Source organism: Aethalodelphis obliquidens, unplaced genomic scaffold (genome assembly GCF_003676395.1).
Source record: "Aethalodelphis obliquidens isolate GAN/ISIS:26980383/991018 unplaced genomic scaffold, ASM367639v1 scaffold19, whole genome shotgun sequence".
Taxonomy (NCBI): domain Eukaryota; kingdom Metazoa; phylum Chordata; class Mammalia; order Artiodactyla; family Delphinidae; genus Aethalodelphis; species Aethalodelphis obliquidens.
In genome coordinates this window covers 17545503-17571951 of record NW_020837963.1, presented here as the reverse complement: position 1 = coordinate 17571951, position 26449 = coordinate 17545503, and the positions used below count along the sequence as shown (strand labels likewise).

The following is a 26449-nucleotide window of genomic DNA, read 5'->3' as shown; positions in this document are numbered from 1 at the left end:
AGTTGGATAATTTAGGATTTTCTTTTGAGCTTCCCTATTTAATTTTGAGGTTTTTCTGTCACATTAAAGTGAAACTAAGAATTAATCATAACATATAAGATAGGTGGGGCTAATCCCATACACTGCGTATATTGCTGAAGTCTCCTTTTCAAACAACTCTCACAGGGGCCTTTAGTAAAATTACTGTACTGGTGGTACTCATAATATATGGGATTTCTGTCACTTTTTATACTCTGAAATAAAGCTTATGTAGACGTTGATGGAAATGGTTAATATTGCTTTACTTCTATTTGTCTTATAATTGGTTTTGTATGAGATAAGCCGCTTTTAGCTGTCTGCACAGAATGTAAGGGAAGAGTATGAAGCCCACAGAATATTAAATAATTTCTTCTTATTATTTAACATTAACTTAAGATATCCTAGTGTCTTGCTCAGAACTCTCTCTGACTCACACTCACTGTTGGCCCCCAACCCTGCTGGAGGAAGGAATAGAAAAGATTGATAATCATGGATTATGATGAGCTAGAGATGATCTTTTCTCTCTCCTCCAAAATAGATTTTCCTTTTTGGAAAAGTATGTCTAGGAGTTTTATACCTGTCTGTAAAGAATACTAAAGGAAAAATCTCTCTCGTTTCCCTCAATAGATGAAGCACAGGGTGATAAAGCCAAGCAAAGTATCAGGGCAAAGTGTACAGAGTATCTTGATAGAGCAGAAAAACTGAAGGAGTACCTGAAGAAGAAGGAGAAAAAACCACAGAAGCCAGTGAAAGAGGGACAGCCAAGTCCAGCTGATGAGAAGGGGTATGTATTTTAGAGTGAGATTGTATTGTATCGAATTACAGCATAAAATTTAATTTAATTTGTGAAGGAAATTTCCTTTGTTTAAACTAGGTGTTGGCAAACCGTGACTCATGGGCCAAATCTGACCTGCTGCCTGCTTTCGTAACTAAAGTTTTATTGGAACACGGCCTCATGCCTTCACTTACCTGTTGTCTGTGGCTGTTTTTGTGCTGTACCAGCAAAGCTGAGTAGTTGTGACAAGGAACCGTATGGCCTACAAAATCTAAAATATTTACTGTCTTGTCCTTTACAGAAAAAGTTTGTGGACCCCTAGTTTACCAAGCTTTGGGGGTGATATACCTCAAATTGCTCTCCTTGACTGCCTGGTAGTAGTAGAAAAAAACATTTGGTAGGAATGCTACTCAATTCTTTACCCTCTGCCCATTATGTAATGAAGTTTAAAATTGTAGGAGTAATCTGTGAATTGATTCTTTGACTAGTAGTATTGACTTAGTACTAAGCACACGGACAAAATGAAAAACAACTCTGGTAATGTAAAACAAATTTTGGATATATAAGTTTTTTGATGTGGATTTGCATCAGATTTGCTTTACTTTATCATTGTAAAGAAAGCGACACAGCATAATTTATATAAACATCAAAACTCATTTTTGAAATGTCTTCCTAGATGGGGGATATATCACTTACAGACGCAGAATTTATATATTCAACACCTAATGTGTGCATGTCAGGCTCTGTGCTGAGCAGTGGGAACATATTCTACCCAGATCCTCTGATCATTCTATTAATTGGAGCCAGAAGTTGTTCCAAGTGACAACGTACTCGGAGAAAACAAGACTCTGGGGTGGGGTCATCTGGCTTCATTGGATATGAAGGCAGGAAATTCTGATTAGCATTATAGGATGTAATACTTACAGTTCATGGTAAGCAGTGGTACAAGCAACTTAGATAACCCCTGTGGTCACCAGGCATGGAGTGCCCTGGAGGCAGTGCTTTGGGGGCTTTGTGGCTACTACGAAAGGCCATTTTGAGAACTAGAGTTGACAGCCTGCCTCAAATTACATGGGAGAGTTTGAAAAAACTTACAAGCTCAAGGTTTTATATTCTCTGTTCAAGACATGGTCGGGGAACCGGAGAGTTCCTTTGATACCCCTAAGAATATTTTATCTTATAGCTCTAGCATTGGCATGACAAAAATTAGACCCCAGCTGATCTCATAGCTTATTGGATTTCAAAATCAGTTGAACCTCACTGGGTTTCTTGTGTGAAATTTGGGGCATGTATTGTAAGACTGGGACTCCAGATGAAAATGAAATGAAAGCTGTTGGGAAGGATCAGTTGACCTCAAGTACCTGGACCCCCAGATCTCGCTGAGACCCCCTGCCCCGCAGAAACGTCCTCTCCCCCGGGAGTTGAGCCTCACCTGGTCTTGCTTGGAGACCGTGTAGTGTCCCTCCTAAGATGTCTGCCTAGCAGGGGGATACCAGTTCTGTGTTGGATGGCGGGACCCACTTTAAGCTGAAATGGGGTAAAGCAAAGAAGCAATTACCTCTTGCTAATGGATGCACAAAAATAAATGGAGATAAAGCACAGATGCTCACAGACACAGTTCAAAGCTGACACAGTTCAGCTTGGTGATGAGATGGAGTGTGGTTTTCGGAAGGCTCTTGGCGGGGCCCCTCTCACTGCTCAGGGTGCGTGCTGCCTCGTAAGAGCTCACTGTAAAACAAATGCTAAATGCTATTTTCGTTTTTTGCCTTCATTAAAGCGATGATCGTCTTTGGATATCTTTCAGTTACTGAAAACAGTACTAATGTAGGTCTTTTGTAAAAGCAAAGTGGCATAAAGCAAACTTTGGGAAAGCAGGGATCCCTGTAGTGCATTCCCTTACAGAATTCGAGGGCCAGGGAGTCAGGTTTGGATGCCGCATGGCTAGGAGAAATGCCCCCCTCCACCAGGGTAGTGCCAGCAGGGATCCCACTGCTGCCAGCTCCTTTGCCCAGCATTCCGGTGCCGGGGAGTGGGCAGTAGGCCCTGCCACGGCGCCCTCAGCAAAGCAGTGCTTTCACCTACAGGCGTCTCCTCGCATGCAGCCCCTACCTCAGTTGCTTGCTTCTGCCCTCCAGCAGGACTTTGGTCTCCTGTGGAGCCTCAGCTGCAGGCGAGCCTGGGAAGGGCAGTTTTATAACAAGTACAGTCTTTACTGTACAAGAAAACGCAGTAGAAGAAGGTTGGAGTGAATGTCAAGATGAATCAGTTTGCAGTCTCCCCCTTACCCATAAATAACCCCACCACCCTGTGATAACCAAGCAAGCCCATTCTGAGATAAAACCTGTCAATCTTTTTACTCCCCTTTATGTCTTATATGTGAAAAATAATGTAATGCCATATTTTTTGCTTTGAAGATTGCAGTGTATTCTGTCACGTGCTAATCCTTATAATTGAATATACATTATTTCTAATTTTTTCCCTATTGCAAACAATATGGGCATGATTATCCTTGTAGTCAAATCCTTGAACTCATTTAAAATTGTTTCCTTAGAATAAATCCCTAGGTATGAAATGTGTGCATTGATCTCCTTGTTCTTTGGGGTCGGTTCATTTTCATCAAAAGCTTCATCCATCCTTTGGAACCCCTAGGCTAAGGGTTATGCACCTTTGTACCTTAAATAGTTGATATTTTGGGGGGGGGGTTTCCTCCTAGTTATGGCTTCTTGTTCTAATATATAGTTTGCCTGGTCCTGATTTTTTTTATTGTTAATTGTTTACAACACTCCTGTAATTCATCTTAAATCTTTTGTGGAATGAGGTGTGGGTCATGCATTTATGAATTAATATCAGTACATAAATAGGTATGTCGTGGGAATTTGGAGCTAGTTCCTGACTTCATTCTGGTCGTTTTGTCCATTTCCTGTTCATGATTCCATTTTGATGGGTAATATGCCTGCTTACTATTTTATTTAGTATATTCTGAAAAGTAATAAAATAAGCTTAACTTTTAATGTGAATGTCTTACTTTGCCACTTAAATTATGGATATTTCAGGTTAATCTTTTCCTTTATTTTTTGCCTTACTTTGATAGCAATGAGTGATCATTTGAATATATTAAATTCTTTTTATTAGGAATGACAGTGATGGGGAAGGAGAATCTGATGATCCTGAAAAAAAGAAACTACAGAGTCAACTTCAAGGTTGCTTTAGATTTCATTTTTAAATTTACTATTTTATTTTTAAAAAGCTCGTAGTGAATTGTCTATTTGAATTGGGTTTTTTTTCCCACCTGTATTTAAATGAGGTTCAAGAACTGGCTTTGGTTCCCAGTGGTCACATGCTGGCTTTGTTGAGAACATGTTTATAAGATTTGCTCTATAGGGTCTCTAATGGGTTGGTTTTTTTTCCATGCAGTAAAAATATTGTTTCATTTTGTATCTGCCTTAAAAGCTTACTCTCTTTCATTTTGTCTTATTTGCCCCCTTTTAGAGAGGGTAGCAGTTATACTATTAGCTTACTATAAAATCTGATGGTATTGAAATTTCCTGTCAGAGGAACAGAATGCATTAGGACTCACACTTGGCTTTTATTGCTGTTGCTGTAGCGTATTCATTGATGCTATTTTTTTCATGTTTCCTACCTGCTCTTCCTAATCTGCTTTTTTATCCCATTTCAGCATTCCCATTTACATTTCCCTCTTTCGGCTTTCAGTTTTTTACCTTCCACACCTATAAAAGCCCTTTCTCCCTACTGTAGTGAAGTGGCATGATCCAGAGGGCATAGATTGTAGCTGCATTCACATCTGGATTCCACTCCGGGATCTGCTGCCTAAATCTGTCTAGTCTTGGGCAATTCCCTAACCTCTCAGAGTCTGAGACCCAGCTCTAAAGTGGAAGTTAAGAATACTTTCAGGGCAATTAAAAGGTTAATGACAATGTAAAAACTGCCTAATATTACATCTGACAGTACTAGGGACTCAGTAAATAGTAGCTCTGTGTATCTAAAAAGGCATCTATTTAATTGCTGGCTTCTTTAGCTACTGAGACTTGATTGTTCTTTGATATGTTATCTAATGATTTTTCAAGTTGAATTTTATGCTCAGTCATTGGTAACATGTATTTTATTCATTTGAATCTTGCTGAATAGAACACATATCTGGGAAAGATATCCATTAAGGCCAGACCTTTAATCTTGCTATTCTGATCTCCATTTTGGTAATATTTCTGTCTTACCGACCCCTCTGGGATGTATAGGGTAATACTATAAGGATAGTATTTTGAAAACACTACAGTTAACGAGGGTATTTTTACACGCCAGCGTCAATGGTGGGTGTAGTCCAAGGGCAGTAACTGAGTTTGCACTGCCTCGAGCAGTGTGGTCATACTTCATCCTCGTAAGTATTTTTGGGCAACCCAGTCGTCCATGCCAAGTGGCTTTATTTTACTTGTAAGGCAAAAAGCTTTTTTCTATCTGTTCTTTTGGTTTTGTTCCTCCTCTCTCTGGCTCTGCCCCACGGAAGTAAAAATTGGATGGTATCTTTAATTTTGAAAAAGATACAATTTTTAATAAGGAATTTTTTTTTACATTTCCTATGAGTGATGATAAGGCCCAAGGATGTATAAAAATACAGATGCTTAAAACATTTAAATGAGGAAATTTATTTGGAATTTCAGGATGAAATAGAATATGAAGGAGTCCTAGCCTTTCGTATCTGAGAATCCTTTTTCTCCATCTTTTAGTTTCATGGTTTGCTGATGGATTTCGTCGTATAATATCCTTTTTTGAATCTTCCCTCATTTTTCCTGAAACAATTTTCCAAATCTTTTTACTTCTGTTTTAGGTTATGGCATTAAGTGTAATATTTTATTATTAAAATTAAAGTTCATGATTTGAATTTTCTTTTAATTTTGATATTCAGTGACTTTGAGGTTAAATAACATATTAGTATAATAAATAGTATAATCAAAAGAATGGATAAATTTGTACAATTGGGAATTATCAAATTATTTGGCTTTTATTTTCTAATAATCCCTCTCTTTTAATTTTAAAAATCATTAATCAGTGTCTAATAATTGATACTACTTTTGTCTAAATAGTCTTTTATCACTGAACATTCCAAAGTCACCTAGCTTAAATTTTTAAAGAGAAAAGTATTAGTTAAATGTGGAGATAAATTATGACACATTTAGAAAATTCATAACAAAAGATTTTAGTTGACCAGATAATGCTTATATATAAATTTACTTTTGTTTAACTGACACAAAATCCTATCAGATGATGTAATATTTTCCTCATGTAGGGTTACTAATCTGTATGGGACATAGAAAAGAAAAAGTGAATTGGCTATTTTTCTTAATTTATACTTAGTCTGAACTTTTAGAATGCTAAAAGTGTTTATGGTTTCATTTCTTTTTTATTTTTTAAATAAACTTATTTATTTTCGTCTGTGTTGGGTCTTTGTTGCTGTGCGCGGGCTTTCTCTAGTTGTGGCGAGCGGGGGCTACTTTTCCTTGCTGTGTGCGGGCTTCTCATTGCAGTGGCTTCTTTTGTTCCAGAGCACGGGCTCTAGATGTGCGGGCTCAGTAGTTGTGGCTCGTGGGCTCAGTAGTTGTGGCTTGCAGGCTCTAGAGCGCAGGCTCAGTAGTTTGTGGCACATGGGCTTAGTTGCTCCGCGGCATGTGGGATCTTTCCGGACTAGGGCTCGAACCCATGTCCCCTGCATTGGCAGGAGGATTCTTAACCATTGTGCCACCAGGGAAGTCCCTCATTTCATTTTAATGTATAGCTAAAGATTTTCATAATTTAGGGAAGTAAGTTGCAGAGTATAGCATTCTTAGAATAATAGATGATCTTTCAAAACAAGAAAAAATACCCATAAAACTAATATCATAGGTAATCAGTAGATTGTGTGAGTGGTGATATTATACTTAAAACAATTACACATCACCTTTGAACAGGCTACTTTGTAGTTTGTAGTTGAGCAATTTCTATATACTGAAAATTGGGAAAGATTTTGATAAAAGATCTGGAAAGTTTTGCCAGCACGCTATAGTAAGAGAAATCTTTTGTGGACTCTTACTGATTTTTACTTCTCCTTACTGCAACAGTTTGCTATGGCTTTTGAATATATTGTGTCCAAAAACTAAATCATTTGAATGACTTTGTTAATGTACAAAAATTGTAAATAGGTCTATTTAGAAGCCGGATAGAAAATTTGGCAAACCTTGGGAAAGTATTGCATGTCTGTAAGAGTACACCTTCTCCTCTCCATCATCCCTGTCCCTTCCTCGCCCCTCCCTTCCCCTCTCCCTCTATCCATCCATCCATCCATGTGCCTATCTTCAGTTAAAGTCGTTAAGTATATTTTCTTTCTGTAGTTAAGGAGAGCATTAGATCACCGTTTCTTTTGATTAAAAGGAGAAATAGGGCTTCCCTGGTGGCGCAGTGGTTGAGAGTCCGCCTGCCGCTGCAGGGGACACGGATTCGTGCCCCGGTCCGTGGAGCGGCTGGGCGCGTGAGCTATGGCCGCTGAGCCTGCGCGTCCGGAGCCTGTGCTCCGCAACCGGAGAAGCCACAGCGGTGAGAGGCCGCGTACCGCAAAAAAAAAAAAAAAAAAGAGAGAGAGAAATAGGAGCTATTCCAGAATCAACGTACTCAAACATTACAACTACTTTTTGTAACGTTTGGTGCTCTTCCTAGCACTCTAATGTTCATTACGTTATTTGATCTTTCTACTAACCTGTCTAAGTAGTTTGGGCATTGGTATTGTTTTTATTTCACCGTGAGGAAGTGGAGGTAGAAACGTTAAGTGACTTTACCCCAGGTTATCTGGCTCCCCACCCCAGGTCCTGACTCCCCCTCACTACCCCCTAACAACTTCGTCCTCATCACACACTTTCAGAAATGTTTTTAATACATAGAACTTTTCCAGACAAAGTTATAATGCATTTCTGTATTTCATCATTATTTCTTGTTGTCTTCTAAATGTGATGGAATAGTCCTCTTTAAAGATGACCTAATTTTTTGTAGGCGCCATTGTTATAGAGCGACCAAATGTGAAATGGAGCGATGTTGCCGGTCTCGAAGGAGCCAAAGAAGCACTGAAAGAGGCTGTGATATTGCCTATTAAATTTCCTCATCTCTTTACGGGTGAGATGACCTTTAAATAATTATTTTTGATGGTTTTTTTTTTTAAATGTGTTGATGACTGAAGTAAAGTATTGTGAATTCTTGTCATTATATCACGAGTTGTTACCTTAATTCTGTTGTAAGGCAGTGATATACCTTTACACAGATGCTTATTTCATATGCATATACATATTTATAATATATTTATTGCAAAAAAACCTAAATGTCAAACAGTAGGGCATAGGGTAAATCATGGACATACAGTAGAATACTGTGCACTCATTAGAGTATAGGATACCATCTACATTAAGAAATTTAGATCTACATTATAATTGACATAGAAGAATGTCCACCTATATTGTAAAGATCAAAAAGCAAGTTACATAGTATGTATAGTATGATTCCACGTTGTTAAATGTGTGTGCTGAGAAATAGGTGTAGAAAGATTGACATAAAAATGTTAATGTATGTCTAGGAGATGAGATTATGGGTGATTTTTACTTTCTCCTTTGACTTTGATCTGAATTTTTTTGCAGTGGACATGTACTAGTCTTATAAGAGTATTTCCATTTCTTAAACAGAGGAGTTAAAATTATTGAACAGTTTCATATGAAGCACGTATCCTCTAGTAGCTCTTTATCACTGCAAGGAGAATATTGCTAACCCACCATCTGGGTACAGTTGAAGTTACAGCTCCAGCAGTACATGGTTTGTCTGTGCTGAACCGTTCCTTCACGTTGTCCTTTTTTTGACTGATAGCCTGTGTTTGTGATATGGCTATACCCACAGTCTAACAGTGAAACAGAGGTTTTTCCTTTTAAAAGCAAGCTGGTTTATGTAGAGAGCAAATCTGTGATATTGGCCTCAAACTGAACAGGTCCAGACAGTGATGTCGTATAGAGCAGTGATGAAGAGCAAGGACCCGTGGGCCACCCGTTGTCCACCTAGCTTCGAGGTACGACTCACAACCTCACTTCAGGAATATGAAACTAACAGTGTAAAAGTTGACATCATAATCCTATAAAGGTACAAAAATACGGTTGAACTCATTTTATGTTGTGTTACTTACACCAGTGTTTCCCAAACATGAGTCCTATATGTGTCATCTTCATGAATTTTTCCATATACGTGTACCATTATTTTTTAAATATTTTTCTTTAAATCACTCACTTTTAGAGCAGACTTTTTATTAAACTGTAACATAATATACAAAGACATGCAGGAACCCATAAGTGTTCAGCTTCATAAATTATCAGAGTACACCTGTATAATCATCACCCAGATAAAAAAGTACTGCTGGTAACCTAGAAATCCCTCTCTGCCTCTTTCCTCCCTAGAGGTAATCACGCTCTTGACTTCTAATACCATAGATTGTTTTGCTCACTTGTTTTTACTTAGTAACTTTATTTTAGAAGACTTCTTTGTATCTCTATAAATGGAAAAATTAGTGTTTTTATAGAATGCATTTTAAAAATTACTTAATTGAAAAGTATTTGTATACCACCTAAAAGCATCTCATTGCCACCAGTGGTATATGTACCGCACTTAAGGGAACACTGATTTATAATTGCAGACATTTAAAATAGGCAAATAGAATTCAAGTAAAAGTTGAGGCTTTCATAACAATAAACATGATATTTAGTTTTGCCATCAGTCATCTGTATATCATTCTTTTACAGACACCGTGTGTCCACCCACAGTTTATACCTAGCAGGTTTTTTTAATGTGTATTTGATATTTTATTGCCAGTTGTAACCCAGCCTGGTTTATTTAAGGCAGCATTATAATTTCTCATTAGCAGAACTGAGATACAAAGAATTTACTTGTTCACTTGCTATTATATTTTGGCAAAACTAGTATTTAAGGTAGAGTCCGCTTATCATTACCCAAGCACTGGAATGGGAATCTGCCACCTGAAATAACCTGTGCTTCCTTGTGGAATCAGGAATTGAGTAGAACTTCACCAGTCATCCAAACTGTGTTAGTTTCGCTCCTCCAAAGGTCATAAATATTTTTTAAAGAATATTTCCAGCTGCCCTTCTCCTGTGAGTATAGTTTCTCCTACAATATTCTGATGTTGAGCAGTGCACATAGTAGATGATCAGGAAGTACCTTTTAACTGAATTCTTTTCTCTTTAATAGACTGGAAGGCCTTGGAAGGCAGAGATCCTTGTATTCATAGTTCTCTGCCTACATGTCGTGGTTTCAATATGTAGTGGTTGAATGAGTGAGCAAGCAAATGAACTTTCTCTTAGAAGGATTATAGCTATATAAACACAGTTTTGACACAGTGGTCTCTAGAAAAAGCAAAGTACACTTAGGACATACTTACCTTAGATTGATTTATTTAAATGTTGTTTTATTCTACGGCTAGCTTTAGAGTGGAAACCTCTTCACGGTATTCTTCACTGTGGATGATGTCTCTGGTAACTGAAGTCAACAGTCTTGAAAGTCTCATGTTATTTTTCTAATGCAAATTTTAGGCAAGAGAACACCTTGGAGGGGAATCCTGTTATTTGGGCCACCTGGAACAGGAAAATCCTATTTGGCCAAAGCTGTAGCAACAGAAGCAAACAACTCAACATTTTTCTCAATATCTTCCTCTGACCTTGTTTCTAAGTGGCTAGGTGAAAGTGAAAAGTAAGTAGTAAATTGATTTTTTTTTTAAGTTTTTCTTTGCCTGATAGTCACTATTTCAGTCTATAAAGTAAGAGGTTTCTTATATCATTAATAGACATTCAAAAAAAGTGCTATTATAAATACAGGTGGTATTCATTTCTGTGAGATTAGTCCCTAGTTTGGAATTTATTTCATAGGGAGAAGATAGCATATATGATATGTGTATGGTTTAGTAAATCACGAAATGAATTATCCAAATGTAGTAATCTTATTTTATAGATCAAAACGTGATGAGACTTTTTAATCTGTAGAGTTCCTATACTATTGGTATATAGTTTTGTTTTAGGTTTTTCATTGTCATGTGTCATTTACTATTTTTTTTAGAAATTGAAACCTTTATTTATTTTTAGGCAAGTTAAGTACTTATTCCAACTTGCCAGAGAGAGTAAACCTTCCATTATCTTCATTGATGAAATTGATTCTCTGTGTGGTTCAAGAAGTGAAAATGAAAGTGAAGCTGCACGTAGAATTAAGACAGAGTTCCTAGTTCAAATGCAAGGTAGTGTTGCTGATTTTTTAAAATAGTTTCTCTTTATTGTATAATCATTATTATGATAGTAATGGAAAAACTTTCAAGCAGAATTTCTCTGTTCTTATAGTCCAAGTCTTATGCCATGTCTCGTTCTGATCCACATGCATACATAATTTTTACCCAGTTGTAATCATCTCATTGATATAAATAGTGAAGAGATTAATATATTCACTTATAACATGCCAGAAACAATATCAATAAAAGGAATATATAAACTTCAAATTAAATCTTTCAAGAAATATTTTGAAAAGAATATTAATAGTATTTTCCCACAGTTTAGGAGATTCTAGGGAATATTTGCATCATATTCTAGTAGTAGGAAATGTGGTTAAATAGTTTTTTTTCAGAGAGAAAGTCTCAAGATGAGGCATTTTAACATTAAAGTACCACGTTCATAAGAGAACATATGATGTTCAAAGAACACTTGAAATGACAAATTATTTAAAACATTACCTATTTTGATGCAGGGGTTGGTGTGGACAATGATGGAATTTTGGTTCTGGGAGCTACAAATATACCCTGGGTTCTGGATTCTGCCATTAGGCGAAGGTATGACGATACAGTAAATACCTTATTTCTAATTACAATATAATAAGTGAATATTAATTCCCATTCTGTCTGGTTGAGGAGGCATTCTGATAACTTCAGAATGTTTTTTAATGTGCTCGAACCCTATTGACCCCTGCCTTGGGGAAGAGAGGCAGGCGCTTGTTTGTTTGCCTGCTGTGTTCAAGATCCAAGATTTACACCTACTGGAATCTTTCACGTCCGAAAGTATGTTACCTAATGCTTACTTTAGTTCTAATTAAGCTTAGTAGGTGCACTGATGCTTCAGAAATTTATATATACAGTTTGATATTTCAATGGAAAAACCTTCCATTGAAGGTTTTTCCATTTTGCTAAATATAAAATTTTAGCAAAATGACAATTCTACAAGTTAAAGTATGCTAAGAAAGATATAGTTTCAGTTTAAAAAATTCTGTCTATAATTTTTTAACTGAATATGAAACTTGAGCTACAGGAAAGGTATACAGACTCCTTACTTTTCACTGCTTCACAGTTCCCTATCCCATTGATTTAATTGTGCATGGTAAAAATGAACACTTCAGGTTTTGCTGCTTTTACCCCATTCACTTGATGGTTTGCCAGAATGTTAGATTACCATCCAGTATCAAGAAAGAAAATGTGCTGGTTATTTTTGAAAAATGGCCTAATTCTAAACCCATCTCTAGAGATGGTGGAAACTTTTAAAATTCCTCTTATTGCCACAGAGAATAATTACCTGGAGAAGAAAATGTCTTCACAGACCCATTTAAATTGTCCCTCATTGCTTCCTCCTTATCTCCAAATGCTGAAATTCTAAGAAGGCAAGCAAAATTATAAGATTTTGAGTGATTTTACTCCTTAGAATTTAGGTAATTCTTTTGTCATCTCTTATTTCACACTTTTAATCATATTAATCCCTTGATCAGGAGTTCAGAGTGTCATTCTACAGGAAATTGTAATCCTGTAGGACATGTCGTGTCATGAATTCCAGACATGTGAACACTCTGGCCAAAATAATTCAAAAATCATGTGAGAAAAACTAAAGCACTCCAGACTGGTTCCCTGGCTATTTTGGTTTTATTAATGTGTTCTGGATATTTCCCCTTTATTAACCTAAATATGTATCTGTTTAACTCTGATGGATATGGGCCCATTTAATTTATTCAGCTTAACTTTGTATAAATGAGAATATCTAAATATCTTGTTTCTTCTTGAAAAACTAATTTCTAATAGAAATTAAATAGTATTATATAGTAATATTCTTGATGTAATTTTTTTTTTCATTTTAAGATTTGAGAAACGAATTTATATTCCTTTGCCTGAGGCCCATGCCCGAGCAGCAATGTTTAAACTGCACTTGGGGACCACTCAGAACAGTCTAACAGAAGCAGATGTCCGGGAACTTGGGAAGAAAACTGAAGGCTATTCAGGGGCAGACATAAGTGTCATTGTACGTGATGCACTTATGCAGCCAGTTAGGAAAGTACAGTCAGCTACTCATTTTAAAAAGGTAAGGAACTTTTATCCATCTTTTCATATATTTTTAAAATCAAGCTTTGAGACCATGATTGACTTGTCTTTGAAGAATTTTAGGAAGATTTCAGTTTTGTATAATAAATAAGTAGATTTACATAAAAGATTATGTTTCCATTTCATTGAAAATAAGTTCTCCCAAAGTGTTTTAAAACTTTGTATGCAGTGATTTTTGAAGTATTTATTATTTTGATATAAATATAGAAACTTAAATCTGTGATTGTCTCTGATGTAACTAGAATATCCTCGAGCAGAATCTAGTATGTTTACACCTCCTCAATAAAGTAAAAATAATAATAGCTAATATTGTTTAAATATTCACGTGCCCAGCACTGTGTTTGCTCCATCATCTTCCTATTTCATTTGGTCCTCACAGAAGCTCTACAAAAGGTACATATAGCCACCTGTTGATGGTTAGTTCTAGACTAACATGATTAAACTGGGACTTGGATGTTTTTAACACAGTTTGCCAAGGTACAGCTAGAGAGGATTGGAGGTGTGGTTTTTCTCTAGGTAAGGTGTACTTCAGAAGCCTCAACCATTCTTCTCTCCTGCTCCTCCCATGCACTGTTTGGTCTGCATGAATGACTTGAGTGTATATGGTTTGAGAGAGAATTTTGTGAAAAGACTGTGGTCTTGGGATATTCAATTTAAGTAACAGTAGACTAGGTAATTTGGACCAGCTCTTTTGCTGAGGACAGCAGTCTCCAGTATGCTCATGAACGTAGATATGAAAATCCTGAAACACTGTTAGCAAACCTAATCCATTGGTATATGACAAACTAATATGTCATGACTCTGATACACATATATGTCTGTTATATACCACAGTACAATTTTTTTTTAAATGAGGAGCTTGAATTAAAACCTGAATTTGAAGCCTGACTCTACAATTTACTTGTTTTATCTCCTTGACCAAATTGCATTACCTTTTTAAGTCTCAGTTTTTATCATCTCTTAAGTAAGGATGATAATTACTACTTTGAAATGCTCTTATGAAAATGAAATGAAGGAATATTCATAAAACAGCTGTCATGGTACCTGAATAGCCCAGTAAATATTACCCATCTCTTCTTCAGCCATTTCATTACTGAGAGAAATATGGTTAGCTCAGAATCAAGTTTATGCCACAACCGTTGTGTTTTTTCTTAAATTCTCTTGGCCATTTAGAAGGAACTCAGTCCTTTCATACTCAGAACTTTCCGTTCAGTTCTCTGTATAACTACTAGGGATGGCTTGTATGACCCTAAAGCCAGGCCCCTGTTAGGAGGATAGAGTTGAAGCAGCCAAATTTCGTTTTTCTTTCTTTCTTTCTTTCTCTTTTTGTTTTTTGGCCGTGCTGCACAGCTTGCAGGATCTTAGTTCCCGGACCAGGGATTGAACCCGGCAGTGAAAGCAGCGAGTCCTAACCACTGGACCGCTGGGGAATTCCCAGGCAAATCTCTTTTAACATCAGGCCGTTTGTATCACCAACTATAGTAGATCTTTCTGTGGCTCCATCTTCTCCATTTTTCAATTAGCAAGAACAAGTTTGCCTGTGTATTTTATTTATTAAATGTATAAGTACTAATCTGGGCCCAGAGGTAAGTCAGAGTACTTAAGTTAAACTTAAGTACTTAAGTTAAAAGTACTTAAAGTACTTAAGTTAAAAAACACAAAAATCCCTGCCACTGAAATTGTTGTGAGCAAAGACAGACAATAAAATACACATAGTAAAGTGAAAATATTTATTTCTCTACCCCTGCCCCAATCCTGAGACAGTATTTAAGATTGATCATTGTAAAACAAGTATTAAGTATGAAAGCAGTTCCTGGTTTGATACAAGTGTGTTGCCTTCTAAATACTATATGTGACTCTATGTCACAAAGTTTCTTTTTCTGGATGTTATTAAAACTTTTTCTTTTAAATCAGTTTTGAATTGTAAGATAGCACTGAAATTACATTCAGCATTTAATTTTGTACTTATATTTGAAGAAGGAGTTTTTGTGGGGAAAGACAAAGATTCAGTAATTTCACAATCATAAACCTTCCAAAGATCACAGCAATTTCTTGGCTATGGAAAACAGAGTAACTTAAAGGAATTTTTAAGTAGGTCTTTTTTTTTTTTTTTTTTTGGGAGTATAGTTGATTAACATTGCTGTGGTAGTTTCGTACAGCAAAGTGATTGTTATACATGTATCTATTCTTTTTCGAATTCTTTTCCCATTTAGGTTATTACGGAGTATTGAGCGGAGTTCCCTGTGTTATACAGTAGGTCCTTGTTGGTTATCTATTTTAAATATAGCAGTGTGTTAAGTAAGTCTAATTTTGGTCTCTAGGATTGTGACCACCTAATAATCATTAGGAAAAAAAAAAGAAAATTTTAGCTACAGGTAATTGTTTCTTTATTTTAACTTATTTTCTCCCTATGATCATCTAAGTAATTTATTGTAGGAAATTTAAAATATAGAAAATCATCCAAGAAAAAAATTAAAATCAAGCAAAATCTATCCCATCACCCAGAGCTAATTGCACTTTTTGTTGTATACGCTTCTGTTTATTTTCAGAAGTAAGCATTTTAACAAAACGTAAAATAATAGTACATTTTCAGATTTCCTGATAATGGTCTAAATCTTTTTTTTTTTTTTTTTTTTTTTTTTTGCGGTACGTTGGCCTCTTACTGCTTTGGCCTCTCTCATTGCGGAGCACAGGCTCCGGATGCTCAGGCTCAGCGGCCATGGCTCACAGGCCCAGCCGCTCCGCGGCATGCGGGATCTTTCCGGACCGGGGCACGAACCCGTGTCCCCTGCAACAGCAGGCAGACTCTCAACCACTGCGCCACCAGGGAAGCCCTGGTCTAAATCTTAATGTTTATTTAATTTGTTCTGTTGTTGTACTGTTTATTCCAGGTTTGCGGACCTTCACAAGCTGATCCTAACAACATAGTAGATGATCTGCTAACGCCCTGTTCTCCAGGTGATCCTGGTGCCATTGAGATGACGTGGATGGATGTCCCTGGGGATAAACTTTTGGAGCCAGTTGTTTGCATGGTTTGACATTTTGTTTGCTTTTAAGAAAAATTTTAAAACGTTATATTTTATGGGGACTTCCCTGGCAGTCCAGTGGTTAAGACTCCATGCTTCCAGTGAAGGGGGCACGGGTTCGAGTCCTGGTTGGGGAACTAAACCTCTCACAGGCTGCACCGTGCAGTTAGAAAAACATTATATTTTATAATTTGTCAGATAAAATTTTCAGTTTTGTAAAATTAGTTCAAAAAGGTTAATACTAACTACTTAAAAAGTTTTAAAGATTAGTTGAATGTAAAATATAAAAAAATAATTATCTTTAAAATGTTTTCTTGGGCTTCGAGGAAATTTTAAGTGAATAAGCTATTTTTAAAAACATACAGGTTTCTGACATTATAGGTCTTATAGCTGGGATATTATCACCAAAATGGTGGGATTGGTTAAAATTTTTTCCCCTGAATCTCAGATTTTGTAAAATATCCAGAAACGCTAATGCGTGAATCATAGTATTCCTAATAGTATTTTCCTGTTTTACTTCTCAGAGCTTCATAGAAAGTTTAAATAATGCACTACTCTTTTAAAAAGTTTTGAAAACAAAATTTTTATTATAAAAAATTACATTTCTGTTTATATTAGAGGAATTAAAATATTCATAAAAATTACATTGCTGTAGTTTCTATTGGAAGAAATAACATAATTCGTAAGACTTTATTATTTTGTAAGCCATATTAATTTTAGGGAACTTACTGTGATTGAAAAGGTACATTTATTATGTTTATGTTTTCTTATTGATAAACAGTCATTTTTAAAAATCTTCTGCTTTAGTTATAGATTTTCAAATCTATATGTCAAAATTAACAGTAACTTTCACATGATGTGTAGACCTAGATATACAGACAAATATGTACATATATGTATATGAGTTTGTATGCATATATAGAGAGAAATATATCTGTAAACATAGATATATTTATGTGTTAATCAACCACAATGCTTATCTGAGAAATTATTCAGAAATCCTTTTTTGTTGCAATCCTTGGTTTATTTTTTGAAGTTTTGGTTCTTTTGACTGTTTTCCATACTGTTTTACAGGAGACATGGCCTAGAAGTTAATTTCTTAATGAATCCTTGATATTTGTATATTTTCTTACCATTTTGATTGTAATTTTAACTAACAGTTAAAATTTTTGATTAGTTTTGATTAAATGGTATTATTCTGTTTCACATAAGTATAAGTGAATGACTGTATTCCTTTTGAGTTGCACTTGGACAACTGCTCTCTTGTTTAAGAATAAACAGATACGGCCAGAAAAGCGATCGGGGACTTAATTCTGGAGGCCTTGATCATCAGGCTAAGAGGACTGTACTTCCTCAGGGTGCTGAGGAGCCTTTGAAAGTTGTGATCGTGACAAGGCAAGCAACTGAAAGTTTATAAGCAAAGGAATAACTTGGTCAAAGATGTCCTTCAGGAAAACAAGAGAGTTTATCGTCAGTAGTTTATGGCACGATGCAGATTTTCAGATTTAACCTTAGGCAAAAGCAAAAGTTAGGAATGTTGATAATGAAATGTTTTTTATTCCGTTAAATCTATTACTAATACTCCCCCACTTCTTTTTCCTGACAGTCGGATATGTTACGGTCACTATCTAGCACAAAGCCCACAGTCAATGAGCACGACTTGTTGAAATTAAAGAAGTTTACAGAAGATTTTGGCCAAGAAGGCTAGACCAAAGACAACAAGGAAGACGTTTACCACGTGTGTTCTCTCTTTCATAGGTATTTTTGCCTTTCTAGGATGGCAGTCAGATTATTTCCGGTAAAACCCTTTTACTGCAGGAAAATAGAGATCTCACTTCAGCATTCATTTAAGTTTTATATGTACTTTTGCTCCATTACCAATTAAATCCTCCTGTTAACAAAAATTATAAAATCATGGGTTATAAGCAAATGAGTGACATAAATAGCAAAAACATAGAAATTACCTAGTAAAAAGAAGATTAAAATTGATTGAGATACAAATATTTTAAATTGTTATAAATAGTGGTCTTTGCAAAGAGCATTCATTTTTTTTTTTTAACTAAAATGAAGTGGGGCTTATTTCATATTTTGAAAAAAAACTTAAGCATCATTCTTGTCAATGTAAAATTTATTTACTTTATTACAAAAATTAAAAATGATTTACTCTCAGGGATGGGCAGTAAAACAGCAAAGAGCACTGATTGGGTTTGAAAGGTTTTGAATTGTGTTCTAGCCAAGGCTTTTAGTGGTTTTTTGATAGGTTGACTTTTTTCTCCATGTAGATTTAAATAATTTCTGTAAAAGCAGCAAGCTTTTTTATATTTAACTAAGTAATACCTTTTACTGTGCAATCTCAAGAGAAAGACTCTCTAAATTAGGCATTGTCTCTACCTTGAAGAAGAAAATTGTCTATTTCAGTGTCTTTTTGTAGCAAGATTGACCAGAACAGGGGGTTAATAAATGTGTACCTTTTAAATAATTCTGCCATGGAATACTGTAATGGGAACCTTTGCTAAAAGGAACAGCCTCCCTTTGGATTATGGGAAGTTTCTTGTGTGTGATGGGGGCGGTGTGTGTGTACATATATATAAATTTTTTTTAATATAGGTTAGCTAGAGTCTTGTCTTTTACCTTTTAAGTTCAGGGAACAGCTCGTCCTGGCCACACGTATGTTATCAGTGTAATGTTTCATGAAGCTTTAGAAATGAGCTGATGTCTCCTTAAATAATAAAATACAAACATGATATTGTATTATTTTAATATCTTCAAATAAATAATCTGAGGGTGTGTGTTACATACTTGAGCACCAACACTAAGTTGTGCCTTGTACATTTGCATTGGCTCTACATGCAAAGGGTTATTAAGTCAGCTAGAATGAGGTAGATTCCTTAATTTACTATAAAGTTCTGCCTTGAAAATGCTATAGGATAACTTGCATTTTAAAGTATATTTGCACATTTTACATATTGTGCTATATGGTTGCCTTTGGGTTTTCTGTACAGGTTGTTTTCGTTGATATTAAATGGAAGTCGTAGGCCTGAAATATGCTGTTCTTACGTGAAGTAAATTGATACAACCTACTATTGGCTATATTCTGTGTGTGCTTCTTTATTTGGGGATCTTCCGTATAGGAGAAAATATTATCTAAATTGATTAGATACAAAGAAATCATTAAAAATTATTAATTAAGGATGTATGCATGAAAATTCTATTTTTCAGTAACTACTGTGTGAGAGTTGGGAATTAACTTGGCACACCAACACCGAGTTCTTTGCGGACATCTTACGAGACATTTTACTTTATCCACCTCAGAATTATACAGTATTGCTATTAATCATATCATTAGGATAATTAACATAACTATATTAGTATAACTAATTGCTGAAATCCAGATGTTTTTGTGAATCCAAAATTTGTTTTGAGGAAGTATTTTACTTAAATTGGCCAAGTAGCGTGTAAGTCCAGTGTTGATGATGAGTGGATGCTTTATCACTCAGTTCCTACACGTGCTCTGAGAACCGTGCCTCAGTGTCCATGTCACTTCTAGCCATAGCTCCATTTTCCACATTTCTGCTTTTAAAACTGTTTCTAGAATCTAATAATTTTAGACTTATTTTAGAATGGTAGAGCATAGGTCATTTCCATGTGTTCTTATGGGCAGATAAATACTCAAGAGGAAACAATGTTCGGGCTCTGTCTGGACCTTGGCCATTCTGATTTTGGGTAGATGTTTTCTGAGCCACCAAGTAAACCCTACTTGAGCAACTCTATGAACTAGCTATTCCCTGGATGTTTAGGAACACTTTTTGATCTCAGTCTGAAAACTCTATAGAGACCTTAATTATAAAAGTATTTCAGTAGAAAATTGGTTTTTGAGCTTACTGTCATCAACATGCAGAAAGCCAGAATGAGAGTATTTGATTACTAATGTGAAGTATCATGTAGCCACTTGCAGCTGCACAGGTGGGAAATGGAGGCACACCTCCCCAGCAGAGTGCTGGGAATGTCGCCCAGCTTTATGAGCTCCCACAGGTACCGGGTGCTCTCCTGCCTCCTTTCTTCTTTCCTCTGCTAGTCCAAATCCCGTGATTTCCATTAAGACCTAGCTCATGACCCATCTAATCTCTTCCAGGAAGAATTCCTAGACTACCCCATCCAACCTTTGGATTTCTTTAGCACTGAGTTGTGACTATCTTAAGATGTTTCTCCAAGTGTCAGGCACACTCTGTTAATTTTGTTTAGATCGTTTAGATTGTAAGCTCTTCAAAGAGTTATGTTTTTTCCTTTGCATTAACATAGTTCTAGACACTGTTTATTAGGTACTTAATCAAGACTTGAAAAAATTAAGGGAGTTATATCCATATTTTATCTACTTCCTAGATTGTCTGTGAGACTTTTAATAAAATAGGTAATTTGAAGTTGCTTTGTTCCTGCTGGTCTAGTGAAGTTGTACATTTTCGTCACTGGGAACTGCAATCAGAGGTGTGCCAGAGCTGGCTCGTACTGGCTCACAAGAACCATTTTTACACATTGCTGCCCACCTCTTCAGTCACCTCATTGGTAGCTTGAAACCTGCCGTGGTGGGAGTGATTTACACCACAGAAACCAGCAAGTTTCCGTTTACATGCTTCAATGCAAAGCAAGGACTGTAGCTTAGAATTGAAAAATTAATATTTACCACATTTACAGGAATAAAGGGAAAAAGTTATCTTCATAGAGTCATAAAAAGCATTTAATAAAATCCAGCACCCGTTTGTGATTTTTTTTTAACTCAAACTAGGAATTGAAGAGAGCTTCTGAATTTAATAAAGAGCATCCACTAAAGAAACAAAAAAATTCTAACAAACATCATACTTAATTGTGAATTATTGAAAACCTTAACTCCCCGGAGATCAGGAAGAAGACAAAGGTGCCTGCTGTCACCACTCCTTTTCATTTTTGTGCAGGAGATTCTAGCCAGTGTTAAAAAGGAAGAAACAAAATTGTTATTCTCAGGTGACATGATTGTGTATGTAGAAAATCCAAATTAATAAACTTAGAAAAAGAATCTGAATTTAAGAAGATTGCAGGATACAGGCTAATACATAAAAATAATTGTATTTTTATATTCTAGCAACAATTAGAAATTGAAATTAAAACAGTACTGATTGAAAAAAAAACAATCCTGATTGCAGTAACATCAGAAAGCATCAGATACCTTCAAATAAATCTGAAAGATGTGTAAGACCTCAGCATAGAAAATTATGAAACATTACCACAAGAAACTAAAGAAGACCTGAATAAATGGAGTGGTGGGACCCATTCATGAGTTGGAAGACTCTTATGAAAAATATCATTTCTGGGACTTCCCTGGTAGTCCAGTGGTTAAGACTCCATGTTTCCACTGCCAGGGGTCTGGGTTCAGTCCCTGGTTGGGGAACTAAGGTCCCACAGGCCATAAATAAATAAGTAATTTTTTAAATATATATATATCATTTCTAACCAAATTGATTCTAGATTTAATGCAATCCCAAACCCACATCTGGGTGATACAGATATATGTATGTATATATGTATGTCTCTGGAAACAAAAATAGGTGCTTAATAAACAGATTATTGATGATTGAAAAGAAATCTTTTATAGTGTGAATTCGTTTTTTATAACAGTATATTTCTCCCAGCTGTATCTTTCTGTACATTCATCATAACCATTCATCCAGATATCTGTACATATACATAGAAAGATATCTGGAATTACTTTCACCTTATGTTCATTATGTTATTTATGGGTAGTGAGATTTGGCTTGATTTTTTTCCTTTCTTCACCTCTTTCAGGTCCTTTAAGTTTTTTTTCAGATTCCACTGAGACCTTCCCTGGTCATCCTACTTAAAGTGGCAATTCGTCGTGACTCTCCTTGTACCCCAATCCCTGCTTTATTTTTCTCTGTAGCACTTATCATCGTCCAACATACTATATAATTTACTACTTTTCTTATTTGTAATTCTTCCTCCTAACATGTATATTCCATGAAGGCTGGGATTTTCTTGTCTATTTTATTGTCTCCTGTACCTTCAGTGTCTGGAACGGTATTGGTGCCTGATGGGTGCTCAATAAATATTTATTGAGTGAATGAGTCTTTGTATTTTTTCTAAGTCTGAATACTTTACAATGAGCATGTATCGTTTTTGCCTCTCTCCCTGTTACCCTGCAATTTTTATTTCTTTTAAAAGAGAAGAAAATTAGGAATGAAGACAAATACATCAAGAAATTAACGGTGGCTAAATCTGCGTGATAGAAATATGGATACTTATTTTCTTCTTTGTTTTTATCTTTAAACACTTTAATTTCCAAAAATGAAAGTAAAAGTTTTTAAGTAAGAATTGCAGTCAGCTTGACAGCTGATCACAGGAATTTGTCTCCTCTGGAACTCTATGAAATAACAGAAGAGGCTTTAAGAAGAGAAAGAGAGAAGAAAAAAGGACAGCGTTTGCAGCCAATTCGGCCGACTGTGCTCTTTTCCCCATGGGCGCCCAGCGTGCAGTAGCTGCAAACAGCCTCCTCGGTCGTGTGTGCAGCCTGCTGCCTGTACAGGTTACCCTAAGGTACCTTGAAGACAGCCCTTTCCAGTGGACATTCATGACTGGTATGCTGTCCCCAGCCTAGGCTCCAGACAGGTATGCACGGGGCCTTCGGAAAGCCTGAGGGCACAGGGGCCAGGGTCCACATTGGCCAAGTCATAATGTGCGTCCGCACCAAGCTGCAGAACAAGGAGCATGTGATTGAGGCCCTCCACAGGGCCAAGTTCAAGTTCCCTGGCCACCAGAAGATCCACATCTCCAAGAAGTGGGGATGTACTAAGGTTCATGTGGATGAATTTGAAAACATGGTGGCCGAAAAGCAGCTCATGACCCCGGAAGACTGTGGGGTCGAACACAGCCCTAGTCGTGGCCCTGGACACGTGGCAGGCCCTGCGCTCCTGAGCGCCTTGGCGCCGTGCCCTCCTTACTCCTGTCCGCCGGTAAATCCTATTTCCCTGTCAAAAAGAAGAACAAAAGATATTCATCAAACAAATGTTCTTTGGAGGAATGTTCATCTAAATCACCTACCTGGTTTTGGGACTGGCCCTGGCTTCCTGCTATAGGAACCAAAGTGGGGAGATGCTACTTTTCTTCATTAGGAGGCAGACGTCCTGTGGGCCCTTGACTAGCCTTGGTTTATCAGGTGCTGCCACCCAGGTCCTTCAATCTTGAGCACCACAAAGATGGCAGGACGTTAAAAACAGGATCGCAGCAGCATCAATAGCATCTGACTGGATGGTGAAACGGCTAATTACGTTATTGTCTATGGTCTCATGGAATGAAGTGTCCAGTGAGGACAAGACATCGGGGAACTACTTTGCAGCTGCTGTACAACAAAATGAAGGCGTGAGAACTTCCAGGACTGCTAATTGGAAACCCAGGGATTCTCCATGACTGTGCTAAAAGAAACATTTGTTGTATTCAGAGTACTAAAGTAATCAAAAGCAAAACTCAGTATTTGATCCTGCAGGTTGCCAGATTATATCAGTGGAATTCACAGGTTCACCAAGATTATTTTACGTGAACGTAAGGAAATTTAGTAGAGTAGGATCCATACTATCGAAATATGTATATTTGTGAGAGCTTGGAGGATTCTGAGTATCTCGAGAACTATGCGTGGGAATGGATTATGTCGGTGATTAGCCAAGAAAAGCGTCTGATTTCAGATACGATTGAATCTATCAGTATGGGTTCCGTCAACACAGATTCTGAATTTAGAATTTTCGTTTGAGCAGCCAAGAGTGATTTTAATTGTTTGCTTTACTGGTTGAAGGAACTGAACTTGACAGTCGACCACTCTGAACTCCAGTTAAGGTGATGTGAAAGAAAGAACCTAATATCTAGGAGGAGAAACACTGGAGTGGATTTATCGCATGAGAATCACTCACAAAGCCACAAGTTCCTGGAGAAGACCCAGAACCCAGCCCCTTGACCAAGGCACTGCTAGATGAAAGGAAGGCATTTCAGAGTGTTTTTTTGGGTCCTTGATTTCATTGGAGCTGGAAACGATCTTTTGGTTGCAGAAGCCAAGTAGTGGCAATTAGCCAGCACAAGCCAGGTGGACTTGGTCACCACATTAGGCTGCAGGGCTGGCGTGATAACCGGGGTGCTCTTTCCTGCAGAGATCTTGACCAGTGATTCAAGGGTGGCAGGGTCCTTAGGATCTTTACTAAGGGCTGCTGTGTTGGTATAACCAAAAAGCTGGTAAGCAGAGGTCTTCCCATCATGATGGAGCACCCCACTCAATTTCCAGACCACAATCCGGTCATAGCCTCTACACCACTGAAAGAAGTGGAGACTGTATTGTTGAGGAAGGATCCTACAGGAACATCTCAGGTGCACTGGGAGCTTCCCTTCAGCTTTCCCAAAGGGTCTGACGCTGCTTAAGGCTACCGTGAAATAAAGAAAGGGAATACTCACAGGATTATTGGACACTGGCTCTGAACTAATATTCTTTGTTTTTTGTGTTTTTTTTTTTTTTTTTTTTGATGTGCCCCGCAGCATGTGGGATCTTAGTTCCCCGACCAGGAATCGAACCCACGCCCCCTGCATTGGAAGCACGGAGTCTTAACCACTGGACCGCCAGGGAAGTTCCTGAGCTAATGTTCTTTACCAGAGAATCAGAAAGTCATTGTGGTCCACTATTCAAGAGAGCATCTATGGGAGGCAAGTGATAAGTGGGGTGGAGTTTTGACTGGAGTCTGCACCACAGCAGGCCCAGTGGAACTCTGCACAAGTATCCTCAGCAGTGGTCAGAGTCACCACAGCAGTTCCCTGGCCCCAGGAGTGAAGGTTAATGGGAAAAGAAGGGCCCCTGGAACTCCCCCCTCCTGAAAAAGCAGTAAAGCAGTATTTACAAACCTAGGAGAAATCACACCAATTCGTGCCACTATTCAGAACATGGAAGATGCTGTGTGGTGTTATCTACCAGGGACCCATTTAACTCCTCAGGATGGCAGTGCAGAAAAGTGAGTTTTAGAGAGTATCAGGGCCTACATATTTATGTTCTTCTTTTTGCCTAATATTTCATTAAGATACATCTGAGATCGTTGAGTATTGAAAGAGGTGTGTTAAAAAGGATATAGACAGGAATTCCCTGGTGATCCACTGGTTAGGACTCCGCACTTTCACTGCTGAGGGCCCGGGTTCAATCCGTGGTGGGGAGCTAAGATCCCACAAGCTGCGCGGGGCGGCCAAGAAAATAATAATAAAATAAAATAAAATATTTTTTAAAAATAAAAAGTTAAATCCTTTTTTTAACATCTTTATTGGAGTATAATTGCTTTACAATGGTGTATTACTTTCTGCTTTATAACAAAGTGAATCAGCTATACATATATCCCCATATCTTAAATCCTTTTTAAAAAAAGGATGCAGACATTATATAAGCTTAATCTTAAAAAATGGGTAGTAATGCAAGGTTTCAAAAATTGATGAAGAAATAGTGGTTTTAAAATATTAAAAGTTTCAAATGTAACCAATAAAAGAATTCTAAATGGTGATATTTACTATCAAAAATTGGGAGGGAGAAGAGAAGGGTTAATGTAAGTGAGCTAAGGGCTCATCTATCAAATAGGAAACAGAATCATGTCTAAGGTCAATAAATCAAGATAACCAAGACAAAAACAGTTGCAGGATAAAAAAATTATAAATTATTATCTAAACTATGCAAGATATATGCATGAAGAAAAAACTGAAAGTAGAAGTACGGCAGAAATCTAGTTTCACTGAGAACTTTGTGTGTATTTGAGTCTGAGCCTCCAATGTTCCTGCCCTCAAGAAACTTACAGTCCAGGGAATTCCTTGGCAGTCCAGTGGTTAGGACTCCCCGCTTCCACTTCAGGGGGCCTGGGTTCGATCCCCGGTCGGGGAACTAAGATCCCACATGCCACATGGCGCAGCCAGAAAAGAAAAAAAATGAAACTTCCAGTCCAGTTAGGATAGACAGATGAATACACTGCAACACTTGGAGTTCAGTGACAGAGCGATACATAGGGTGCCATGTGACTGTGGAGGAGAGACAGCTAAAGAAGACCAGAGGAAAAGAATTGGAGAGAACGTGATTTATCATCCTTGGAGGTAAATATTACATCAACTTTTTATTCTGAAACTAATAACTAATGGGAAAGAGTAAGCATTTACCCTCATTTTTAGAAG

General features: G+C 37.0%; 1 protein-coding gene and 1 non-coding gene across 2 annotated transcripts in view; both read left to right on the top strand.

Moving 5' to 3' along the window:
• The window catches only part of VPS4B (vacuolar protein sorting 4 homolog B), a 31667-nt gene extending 12237 nt beyond the window's left edge, over positions 1 to 19430 (top strand). Inside the window, exons 3-11 of the mRNA XM_027118708.1 lie at positions 646 to 802; positions 3926 to 3993; positions 7823 to 7942; positions 10405 to 10561; positions 10951 to 11099; positions 11600 to 11681; positions 12969 to 13188; positions 16100 to 16240; positions 17841 to 19430. Coding sequence (XP_026974509.1) covers positions 646 to 802; positions 3926 to 3993; positions 7823 to 7942; positions 10405 to 10561; positions 10951 to 11099; positions 11600 to 11681; positions 12969 to 13188; positions 16100 to 16240; positions 17841 to 17942 — 1196 coding nt within the window. The 3' untranslated portion in view covers positions 17943 to 19430. The remainder of the gene's footprint in view (positions 1 to 645; positions 803 to 3925; positions 3994 to 7822; positions 7943 to 10404; positions 10562 to 10950; positions 11100 to 11599; positions 11682 to 12968; positions 13189 to 16099; positions 16241 to 17840) is intronic.
• A 3271-nt stretch (positions 19431 to 22701) lies between these two features.
• On the top strand, positions 22702 to 22833 carry LOC113626905 (small nucleolar RNA SNORA70). Its single transcript, XR_003435333.1, has one exon. It is a non-coding gene; the product is annotated as a small nucleolar RNA SNORA70 (small nucleolar RNA).
• Positions 22834 to 26449: the final 3616 nt, after the last annotated feature.